Source organism: Solanum lycopersicum, chromosome 5 (genome assembly GCF_036512215.1).
Source record: "Solanum lycopersicum chromosome 5, SLM_r2.1".
NCBI lineage: Eukaryota > Viridiplantae > Streptophyta > Magnoliopsida > Solanales > Solanaceae > Solanum > Solanum lycopersicum.
The window spans coordinates 68304011-68316772 of NC_090804.1; the positions used below are offsets into that span (position 1 = coordinate 68304011).

General features: G+C 29.2%; 2 protein-coding genes and 1 non-coding gene across 3 annotated transcripts; 1 reads left to right on the forward strand and 2 right to left on the reverse strand.

Moving 5' to 3' along the window:
• Positions 1–133: 133 nt before the first annotated feature.
• Positions 134–2641, reverse strand: CYP77A19 (cytochrome P450 7719). The gene is made up of 2 exons (NM_001323299.1): positions 1704–2641; positions 134–1014 (listed from the first exon to the last, which is right to left on the reverse strand). The coding sequence occupies exons 1-2, from the start codon at positions 2584–2586 to the stop codon at positions 362–364; spliced, it is 1536 nt and encodes a 511-aa protein (NP_001310228.1). The 5' UTR covers positions 2587–2641; the 3' UTR covers positions 134–361.
• A 3941-nt stretch (positions 2642–6582) lies between these two features.
• On the forward strand, positions 6583–6656 carry TRNAR-UCG (transfer RNA arginine (anticodon UCG)). Its single transcript has one exon. It is a non-coding gene; the product is annotated as a tRNA-Arg (tRNA).
• Positions 6657–7084: 428 nt separating this feature from the next.
• LOC101267312 (glucomannan 4-beta-mannosyltransferase 9-like) lies at positions 7085–11801 on the reverse strand. The gene is made up of 8 exons (XM_004239667.5): positions 11411–11801; positions 10830–10928; positions 10138–10390; positions 9622–9732; positions 9356–9492; positions 8668–8781; positions 7865–8064; positions 7085–7701 (listed from the first exon to the last, which is right to left on the reverse strand). The coding sequence occupies exons 1-8, from the start codon at positions 11708–11710 to the stop codon at positions 7335–7337; spliced, it is 1581 nt and encodes a 526-aa protein (XP_004239715.2). The 5' UTR covers positions 11711–11801; the 3' UTR covers positions 7085–7334.
• Between the last annotated feature and the right edge of the window lie 961 nt (positions 11802–12762).

The window sequence follows — 12762 nt, forward strand, 5'->3', positions numbered from 1 at the left end:
TGTTATAGATGGCCCCCTCTTGCATTTAACTCTTTGGGCATGACATTATGAAACTTTATTGTTGTCTTAATTAATACTAACAACAAGAAACCAAATAAAAGGAAAAAAGGAATATTTATAGAAAAAAAAAGACTTTTTGGCTTAATTTAATGCCTCTCAATTTATTATTAGTACTATAATAACAACAACATCAACAATATAATAATAATAATAATAATAATAATAATAATAATAATAATATTCATAAAATTAGACAATAATAAGATCTAAAAAGGTCATAAATAAAATGCAAAATTCACCCCCACCCCCCTTCTCCCCAAACAAAAAAAAAATCAACAAAAATAAATAATTAAATTAATTATTACATTCTTGGTTTAATTTTAGCTCTTAGAGTATTTTTCATCACCACAGTAAATTCCAATTTTTCAGTAAAATCCACTCGGGTATTTTCCGGGTCGGACCATTCGAATTCTTGAATTAATCGGGCCAACATTAAACTCACATGAACCGTTGCCATATTCAAACCGGGGCAAATCCTCCGACCCATACCAAATGGTATCATTTTCACACCCGATACACCCGTCATATCCGCTTCCTCTTTACCCGTAAAAAACCTATCCGGGTCAAACTTCTCGGGTTCGGACCATAAATTCGGGTCATCCGAAATCCCGGGTAAGAAAATCTCAACATTAACATCCGTGGGTATATCATACCCGCCCAATTTAGCGGGCTCCGTTACTGCATGGGTCAATGACATGTACGTAGGTGGATGTTTACGTAATAATTCTTTTATTACCGCGTTTAAATATGGCATTTTCTCTATGTCTTTTTCATCGATTTTATTTTCTCCAACGGTATTTTTTATTTCTTCGTATAATCGCGATTGTATACTTGGATTTTCAATCATTCTCCCTATGGCCCATTCTATTGCTGTTGCTGTTGTGTCTGTCCCTCCGTTAAGAAATTCTGAACATAATGTGACTAGTTCTGTATTTGTCGGTACTGAATTTCTACCTGTTTTTTTTTTAAATATAAACAAAAAATATAAATTAGAACACAAAATTTTGATATTTGAAAAAAATGACTTTTCTTAATAATATAAGTTTTGAATTCTAACCATTATGAATTACTGAATTTTAAATTTATAATTTTTATATAGATCAAAATTATATTATAAAATTAAATATAAATTAATTCAAATCAAAGCTACTAAATTTTATCGAACACATACATACGAGTCACATTATCACTTCTTATAGTGGATAGAAAGTTATTCTAAATAAACAGAACTTTTAATATCTCAACTCATTCCACGAAATTTAAGAAAATATTTTTTTCCGCATATATATATATATATATATATATATATATATATATATATATATATATATATATATATATATATATATAGTACTTATTATCCTATCACATCTTTATAACTATTAAATTAAAAAGGAATATATCATTAAAAGAGTAATTAAAAGAAAAAATTATAATAACAATAACATATTCAATTTAATCAATAAGTGAAATTTAAGGAAAATAATGTGTAAGACAGTTTTACTTCTGTCTTGTGAAGATAGTGAAATTAGTTGTTTTCAAGAGCCGGTCGACTCAAATAGAGCGTAATAAAGATCAAATATATAAAAAGAATGTGATAAGTAGCATTAACAAATAATACGATAACTGAAACGATAACGTACCTTCAATTTTGAGATCAAAAAGTGTGTCAAGGTATGAAAATGAAGCTGCAGTTTCATCAATTTCTGGACTTTCTAGAATCTTCTTACGTTTTTCAATAAATGGCACAATTGTTTCAATTTGTTGTTTTCTAACATCCATGGCCCGTTTTCTTTGTTTAGAGAAAAACGGGCTTAAAATTGGTAAATAATCATCTAATCTTGGATCAAGAGCAATCAAAACACTTTTCATCATCTGATCGATCGTTTCAATCGTTTTTTCATCCATCTCAACCCCAAAACACATCGCAAGTAGGATGCAGAAGACGGCAAATCGAGAGTTTTTCAACACCCAAACCAAGCCCTCATTTGCATCCGCCTCGGCCCGAATTTTATCTATCATTTTATCCATAGCACTTTTTCGTACGGCCCGGAACTCTTTTAGCTTTATTGAGCTAAGCCCGTTTTGTACCATGTTTTTCCTTAATGACCTCCAAACCGGCCCGTATACGGCCGCATTGACCGTAAACTTGTCACAACTAAACACAGTCCGGGTCGGGTTTTCGCGAGGTCTACTCGCGAAAATCTGACCTTTCTGGACCAATGCTTCGTGGACTAAGTCTGCGTTGCTTATAATAATCATGGTCCTAGTACCCATTCTTAGGGTAAAAATAGGACCGTACTTCTGACGAAGTTCTCGCATGATCTGGAAAAACGGTTTTCCAGATCGTGCCACTTGTAAAAGGTTACCGACTACCGGCCATCCCGGTGGACCGGGTGGTAACCTTAATTTTTTTGATTTGTTTTTTTTGGTTAACGAGTAAATTAAGGTAGAAATAACAAATGCTAAAATAGTGAAAATGAGATGATAATAAGGGGAAAGTGAAGAAGTAGAGAAAGAATCCATTTGAAAAAAAAAAATTAGTACAATTTTTTTTCTCAATATTCTTTAGTGTGTGTTTTGACATAAAAATGAGAAAATTTTGAGTATAAAAAGAGGTAGATAGCTTGAAATTATAGGTGGGGAAATGGGGAAATAATTAATAAGGAACTTTTTCAAAAGAAGAGAAAAACTGTGGGTGTTAATTAATGCACGGTCGTATAAGATAATTAAATTTTGTTATTTTTATTTAGAAGTATAGAGTTTGAATTATAAAGAAAAATCATAAATTTGTATATAATAAGAAGCGTGTGATTCTTTTAAAATAGTTAGTACGCGACATGAATATCGTTCATATTTAATATATCATCACTTAAAGTAGAGCGATAGTGAACTGAACCGAACGAGAAATCGAAAATAGAAAAGGATATATATTACTAGGCAAGTTCATTTTAGATGTATTCATAATGTAAAACTATTTACATAATCCATTAGATTATTTTTAAAAATAATTGATATTTTAATGATAATATACATAAAAAAACTATTACAAAATTAATTATTTATTCGACTTATTTAAATGTTACAAATGGATGAAAAAGATAGGATGGAAAAAACGGTGGAGTTAGGGAGTTAAGTTATATCTTTACAACTACCTCCTAATACTCACTAAATTTGGACAGAAAATATTAATTAAAACATGACAAAACAATGTAAAAAGTATACACTGTTGACTTTAACAAACATTTATGTTACATGCTTGGCTTTTTGTGCACAAAATTTTTAATTTTTTTCGTTATTTTTATCGGTTCATATATGACTTATTAACATATCTAATATATTGATTTCATTTTATTTTATATGTCATAACTTTTTTTTGACAGTTAAACGATATGAAGCTTTGATTAATATATTAAGATTAAAAGAGTATCAAGTAAAATAATACGGAGGAATAATTTTTTATCATAAATAGGAAGGTAAAAATCATTAATCGCATTAAAATTGTCGCGAAATGAATATAATTTTCTAGATTTTTAATTAAAAAGTGAATATTTAAAATTGACTTTCATATCTTTAGTTAAAAAGTGAATATTTGAAATTGATTTTCACAAGTTAAAAGTATTTTTAACTTTTTTTAATTACAAAATCAAATTAAAAATGATATGTTTTTACATGAGTAATTCATTTTGTTGCTGTTATATTTGTCTGTCCTTTGCCTAACAAAAGTCCAAATCATGATTTTTTGCATTTAATAATAACCAATTTTATTGTTGTAACTTGTAAATTGCAACTCAGCCTATATGTTGCTATTTTATTTGGGAAACTCTTATTAAAAATAAAATTAACTTTTAGTAAACTATTAATTGGTGTTCACTCTATTATTTTTATAATTGAACACATAAAGTAATAATATAATTATTTGTTGTACTTCTTCAAAATAGTTAATAAGTAGGTAGGATTATAATAATGATAAAATAAAAAATTTCATCTGTTTCGAATATATTCAACAGAAAGAGATTTTATTTCTAGTTAAAATTTTAAGTCGATTTAAAAAAACGAGATCTGATATCTACTATATGTATAGGTAAAAATTACTTAATCTTACATATAATGTAATTTTCGATTAAAAGAATTTGAATAATTCCTTCATAATTAATTTGTGCCTCTAACTTTATCCTTACTATCGAGCTACTAGTCTTACGATACATGAACAAGATAATCGTAAATAATCTTCTTAGAGACTTTAACCTCTCAAACCTAAAACTTCGAAAGTTATGTAAAGTGTTTATTTAGAGTAAAATTTAATCTATATACGATTGATTTAGTTAGTTTAAAGTATTTTGATGAGGAGATATATAATTATTTATTAGAGCAATAAATATAAGGTTACAATTGTTGACTGTTAAGCAAAAAAAAAATATAAAAGGTGGGGTGGGGAAAAATTAATGAAGCATGTGAAGTTAGTTGCATTTCAAATTCCAGAAAGGCACATCTCTACTCACATCACATGTGGTGGACTGTCGAAAATCGATGGATTTATCTGTATCGAGTGTTTAGATATAATTGTAAGATTTATCTGTATCGAGTGTTTTAGATATAATTGTATAAATATTTTTATTTTATGTAATTTGTGAAGATAGTTTTATCAAATGCATATTACGATATAGACTAGAGATGATTACATTTTTTTAGAGATTTTTTATTCAAAGATATGGAAATAGAGATACACAAGATAGGCACAAATTATTCTAAAATGATTATAAGGAACTAAAATTTCCATTTTGTAAATCCTTTTATACAATCAATTAAACTTTTATACTCCCTTCGTCCATTATTAATTATGTTATTTTTCTATTTTTATAGTTAAATTATAAAAATTTTGACTAATATTTTAGGATTATCTTTTTATCATATCAATATGTAAAATATTGCAACGTATAGTATTTTTCATATAGTTTTTAAATATCTAATTTTTTATTAGAATATCAAATTAATGTAACTAATTTAATTTTAAAAATAAATTAAATTAAATTTTAAAAAAACGTAATATGCCAAATAAAAATAGACGGAGAGTACATATTTTCAAATTCTTTTTGAGGGAATTTCAACTAGTACTATGTTACATAATTGAGAAAAAACAACTCATTCCCTTCTTGATATTGTTGAAACCTCAAAAGTTTGAAACTATTGAAAAAGTCAACTTCTAAGGATAACCCTGAGGGGTAGCTCGACCGTAAAGGCACGAGGATAAAGTCTTTCAGGTCGCCAGTTCGAGTCACAGCAGGATTACTTGAGGTATTATAAATCGGTCGTGTTTTTGGAGCTCCGTAAAACTAACCATGGTACACTCTTCTTGAAACAACGGGATCCAATGAGTACAGCTAGTCAGGTAAGCAAAGCGATACTCGAAATCACGACAAAAAAAATAAAAAAAAATCATAAAAGAAATTCTAAAATACAGAGATCAGTAAAATGTTCACCATTTAATTTCTATCTTTATCAGATAGAAAGATTATTTCTGATGAATTCTTGACAATATTCTTCGTTTACCTAAGTTTAGAATCGATATTATGAACAAACTTTCACTAATATAGTTGAATAATATATTAATCCAATAATAACAATAAATATAATGTGATTCTATAAATATAGAGATTAGTAAAATATTCACAATTTTATTCCTATTTTCATAAGACAAAAAAATTGCTTTCAATACCCTCTAACATTTTTTTTTTCTTTACTAGATTTGAGATCGATAATATCAAATCTTTCTTAAATAACATATGTACGTATATATATAACAAAAAGAAGGATAAAATGTGTCATAATTTTGTGTCAGCATCTTTCAAGTTCAATGAACATAAGAAGGCAAAGTGGTGGATTTAATATGACTCACACACCAAAAATCAAAAAAAAATTCAACCCTATCTATTTTGTCCCTACCTTTATTTAAATCTTTTTTTTCTCCAATCTTGGAATATGTCTATTTATTTATTTTTTAAATTATATATATGGATGGTTGGGACAATATGTTAACAAAAAACTAACTTAATTGTTTAGAATATGCTTTGGATGTTCTTGTGATGGTAGTCAAAAGCTTTTATATGGTCAAATAATGATTTTCGACTGTTACATGTGCATTGTAAAATTAGGATTCAGGTCTAACTCTCACCTCAAAAACTAGCTCATAGAGAGGAGGATTGTTCAAACCTTGTAAGGAGTTCACCCAATCTCATTTACCACCGATGTGGGACTTTGTCATTCTTTAACACTCCACCTCACGCCCAGTGCTCAACATCTGGTGCGTGGACAATTTTGATTTTGAGGACCTCAACATCGGGTGAGACGAGCAGAATTGCTCAAGCCTTAAATTCACCCATCTCATTAACCACCGACGTGACTTTTGTCAATTTTTAACATATATATATATATATAATACACACATAATATTATTTTAATTTTTGTTGAACTTTGAGGTGATAGATATTATTTTATTCTTATTTGCAACATTTGTAACAACATGACCGCATAGCGCAGTGGATTAGCGCGTTTGACTTCGGATCAAAAGGTCGTGGGTTCGACTCCCACTGTGGTTGCTTATTTTATTTTTAATTTTACGGATTTAACTGAACTCAGTGCTGGGGTCAACTCGAAGCCCTTTTTTAGCTTTTGCGGATTCAATCAAACTCAATACTCGAGTCAATTCGAGCTATGTGTATATAAACACACATCATAATCACGCTCGTTCTGAATCTGCAAACTTTAACTGTTCTGTGAATTCAATTGAAATTGATCACCAGTAATAACTCGAAGCATCAATTAGGTATATACACACATATATCCCTCATCGAATTCGCCTCGGCTCCTATCTTCATGTGGTGTAACATTCACTATTTACGTAAAGGAAATTTCCTCACATGCCATTGATTTATACAATCGGTGCATAGAATATAAACTCTTATGTTCACAATGTCTTCTAAGAGCCCTCTAAATTATGCTACAATAATGCTTATTGCTTGTAACATTCAAAGGAAAGCAAGTAAACATTTCATATAAGAAAAAACAAACAATTTTTCTAGTGTACTATAAAAATACAAATATTTTAACCATTACACTAAATAAATAATTATAATAGTGATAGGCAACATACATATTTTAGGTGCTTATTCACATTATAAATGAATTTTTAAAGCTACTATTCATAAATTTCAAAATAATGATTACTTGAACGTCTGACTTGTTTGGAACTGAGTCGTAACTGTTGTAGTACACTTTCAAGAATTTGGAACAAACACTCCAATGTAGCCGAATCCAGCTACAAGAAAGGCTACGCCTTGCAAGAATAAGTATATGTAGAATCTATTCTTTCCGAACGAGTAGTCGTACCATCCACAAAGCATAAGGTACAACCCTACGAAAACCTCCACGAAATGTACCTTGTTGTACCACTCTCCAATCCGAAAACGAGACCTCCTTGATCCTTTCGTGCTCGTTTTTGCCTTGATTCCATCTCCTAATTTCTCCGTCACGACCCATTCATTAACCCTCCCTACCTCAAATAGTCCGATGAACGTTGCCCTCGTTCGATGAAGGGACATTACATTCTCAAACAAGATCCAGAAAATCAATAAATAGAATGATCTACACATGAAAACGAACAAAACAAGAATCAAGAAAAATAATCGAAATTGGAAATAAATAAGACATCAAGCCCAAGTGGCAAATTAAATCTGTGAGGTCTATTGGACCATACAACAGACAATAACAATACGTGTCATGGACTCGAATTGTTTATTTTATTTACCTTGGAGTCCCTACAGCATTGAGTAGGGTAATTGTTGAAGGAATATACACAGCACCCCATATAGGAACTTGAACTTCAGGGATCAAAACAGTGGTAGGGATAATAACACAATAAAATATAAATGTAACCATATGTGCAATGATTTTTCTCACAAAAAAGAAGCTGTAGATCAAATAAAACCTCTTCCATATTGAGACTTTCTGCAAATATCAAAGTTGAAAAAAAAAATAATATATTATCAATTATCATATTATCACGTCACGTAAAAGATATATAACACTACATGAAAAAATAGTGTATACTATAACAAACACAGTGTTTAGCGCCAATTGATATATACATATTCATAAAGAGAGTTAAAATCTTTACCGGTATTAGTTAATATTGCTATTGAACTCAATGTCGCTATGTTAATCGCCGCTAAAAATATGTATTTAGTAACAATTAAACTATTGAATAATTTTTGGCATAGTGATAGCGCGAAAAATATAGCAAGTCAATTACATGCTACAATAGGTAAAAATATACTAACGCATTTCATATTTACGCAGGGTTTGAAGAAAATCGCACCCTGAAAGAGTGTAATGTAGGCAGTCGACCCTGACACAAATATCGCAAATGATCGTGCGCCCAAACAACTTAACTCTATCGTTGCTTCAAGGTTTCATTTCACTAACAATATAGTATAGTATTTAAGTGAAAAATTATTATACCGCTAGTGTATACAAGTTAAATCCATCGATATTTTCATTTTTTTCATGTTAAATTACTAAACAAAAAGGGGTATGTGGCTTATAACTCACCTTATTTGAAGCAATTTCCCCAACCATTTTCTTGAAAAGATTAGCAGGTCCACAAGACCATCTATGTTGTTGATAACGATATGCCTTAAAAGTACTTGGCAATTCATTTTTCACCTAATTAAAAAAAAAATCAAAAATCAAAAATTAAAAACGCTTAAATCGAGCGATATAAATAGTAGATATTCATATAATCGACCCTTAACGTATTTGAGATTCAAAGATAGTTATTATTTCATATAATATGTGTAATAATCTATAACGAATTTAATATACGTATATTTTATTTTACTTACATAATGTAAGATTATGGGACCCTTTTCATCCTATTCTTTAACTTAAATTTAACTTTCAATCATTTTTATTTTTTTTTACAAAGTGTTTGTTGAAGTTACTTCTAAAGAAAATGATTTCTGACATAGTTCCACTTATTTATGCAAATTTTTAATTTTTTTATACGTGATTTACTTTATACGCCAATTTAAAATCTAAAGTCAGTATATTTAGAAACGAATGTGATTTTATTAATTTATGACTTTTACACTATACATATTTCTATTCAATTAAAGACGTTCATGTCATAAAATGGGACTAGGGGTCCTATATTCCCCTATTTTTGCATATATATACATATTATTCGAACAGAAAGCAATATGTTTAGTTGAACTTACAGAACTCGTTCTGAACGTACCTTTAGGTCACCAATGTAGACGAATTTCCAGCCTTTGAGACCGGCTCGAACGGCGAGATCCATGTCTTCCACTGTTGTTCTATCTTTCCATCCTCCAGCTTCATTAAGAGCTGAAATTCTCCACACTCCAGCAGTTCCTTTCGAATTAAACGAATTCGTGATGATTTATAACATACCGAATATCGTCCACTATAACAGTAAAGTCAAATATTTTGACTGTCACGTTAAAGTAATTGAACTTTCTTTGTTGTCACATATAGCCTTACCATTGAAGCCAAAAAATGCATGATTTGATGATCCAACTTCTTGTTCCACTTTGAAATGGTAATCAAGTGACATTTCTTGCATTCTTGTTAACAAACACTCATCAGAATTTACTGCAATTAATTACAACCATTATTTATTTTTTTTTGGTCAAGAATCTACCATAATTACAAAGACGGTCACACAATTCAACAGAAATTCAATGTCACGCACAAAAAGCACGTTAAGAAACAATGTGTATGCAGACCTTACCTTTACCTCAGAGATAAAGAGGTTGCCACTCGGGCTCAAGGAAAAACAAATCAAATCAATCACAACAAAGCAAGTTAGAACAATAACTACAAAACAAAATACTGCGATAATCAAAGTACAAGAAACAACAGATCGATAATAACCAAGAAACTATAAGAGTAACACTAATACGATTACTGGTATAGAAGGAGTAGCTAGACATTCAACGCGCTACTACCTGCTGACCTGCTACCCCTAATACGTGTTACAGAGAAAAAGGCATTTACCGAATTTCCATCGAGCTTGAACGAGTCCGATTTCGGGGTTGTGTACAAGAAAAGGGACAGTTCTCAACAAGAAATCAAATTCAGGTTGAAAATCAGCATCAAATATAGCTACAAAATCACACATTTTGACATAATTATGCTTCATTCCTTCCTTCAATGCCCCTGCTTTGTACCCTTTTCTATTGTCTCTTATTTCATATTTGATATTCACACCTTTACTTGCCCATCTCTTGCATTCTTGTTCCACCATTACCTATAAAAACACTCTATCACGTCATCGAAAAGATAATAATAATAACATGCTATAACGGGTAAAAATTATAAGTATTTTTTATACTATCAATGTATAATATAAGTTAATCGTTACGTTATATATATATCGATACAATTAATGTAGATTGAAATGTAAAAGTAGGTCATTTAAAAGGTATATATATATAGCTCGAACTCTTTGAAAATACTGTTTACCGAGCGTTGGATCTTCCAGCATTGTTGGAGGATAGAAACAAGTACGACACGATAATATTTATAGAAAGTCCGAGTAACATAACATTTACCTAGTTTATGAGGTTGCTACAAAATTTACCAATTTAAGTAATTTGATATTTTTAGGATATTTTCTCTTTAGTAAATAAAACATTTTATATTATTTTTTCTTCATACAAAAGGAAAATTAAGGTATTAAATTGGACCTTAATAATAGGATCAGTTGAATCATCAAGAACTTGAATTAATATTCTATTAGCTGGCCATGAAAGGTTACAAGCAGCTCCAATAGACAATTGATATACCTACAAATGAACAATTTACAAGAAGATTTTAACTTCGATAGATAAATGAATTTTTACAATATCAGATCACCTAAAATATGATATCGTCTATATGTAACACGTTCATGATAATTGAGATTAGTGAGTCGATAAGTAAGACAAATCATACGAAAAGTTCTATAAGTTCCAAGATCTTCTTAGGTCAACATAATGAAAAATATATTAAAATATTGATCTATAATAACCACAACTATATTACGCTTCAGTCTCAAATAGGTTATGATAGGCTGACAATCTTCTTAGGTCAAGATAATAAAAAAATATTAAAATACTGGTCAACAATAACCAAAACTATATTACGTCTCAGTCTCAAATAGATTATGATAGGCTGACAATCAACGTAAAACTTGTCATGAATTTTCATAATACAAAAATTTTAAAATGTTGATCGAAGAAGTTCATATAATTTAAATCTCGACTAGCAAATTGAGAATGTGTATTACCTCTCTTTCATTATACATTGGTATTTGAATTAATACCATAGGATAAGAAGAATTTGCTAGCTCCAAATCATCTTTTATTGGCTCCCATTTGTACTTCTTTTCTGGTTTTTTCCTTAAAATTTTGATAAATATTATGACAATTCCCATATAAACTTTGTCAACAAATAGCATCAAAGACATTGCCAAACATAAAATAACCATAATTTTAAGAAATGGCACAAGTAATGGTGCTCTAACTTGTTGCCAAAACAATCCAATTTGGCTAGTAATTCCATGATCAAAATAAATATTCAAGTCCATTTTCTTGGTTATATCTTAAATATATTTTTCTTTAAATATATAATTTAAGATAGCCAAGAAAATGGTATATAATGTGAAAAAAAAAAGAAAATTTGAGGTGGGAGTAGATAGAGAGAACTAGGAGAAGGTGCTATATATAGACTGAATTATTATCACTAAATATTTTATCGAAATATACCTCAACTATCCACTTTTTCTTTTTTGGTTATGTTAATCCGAAATATCCTATCGTTCAAAAAAGAAAAGGGAAAAAATAACGTGTTTCGATATAGATTTTGTGATAGTCCATATAAGAAATTAGCACACCTGATAGTTTAAATATGAAACTTGAAAAAATAAAAATACTTTAGATATGTTTTTTTTTCTTAGTTCTTAATTTAATTAATATTATATTATGGCTGGTTAGAACATTTAATTTTGTTATTTATTGTAATTTCATTTTTTTTTTGGTTGGTAATTTTATTTTATGTTAGAAAAAAAACATAAAGGTCAAATAATGTCACTCAAAACTTCCATTTCATCCAACTTTATAAATAGAAACAAGCTAAATTTGAATCATTTTCTTCAAAAATTTCCGTTTTCTTTTATTATTTATAATAAATCAATTTTATAATTGAAGTTCTTTCTAAATGATAATTGCTTCATTAGATTATTATTTTCATTACTCTATTTATTGGACATACAGATCAGGAAACAATAAATAGTAAGAGCAATATTACCAAATTATCGTTATTAAGTATAAGTCATATAAACATTGATAAATGAATTATATTTAATAGCAAAGTTAAAATAGACACAAAACAATAAATTATTTATTATTTTATAAATCGAGCAAGTATTATTTGGATGTCTCGAAATAGTATATCTAAAAAGCATATGAAAAAATTACAGTAACAAGAGAACTCAATTATTTAATTCTTGAAATTCGAACAATACCACGTAAACTAATGTTAGCTTTGATTAGGTTTGTGTGGGGACTATATAGGCCTTTGATTTTTGCTTTTGTGCTACTCCAAAGACTATATATCTTTGTCAGTCTCTTTGAAACTAAA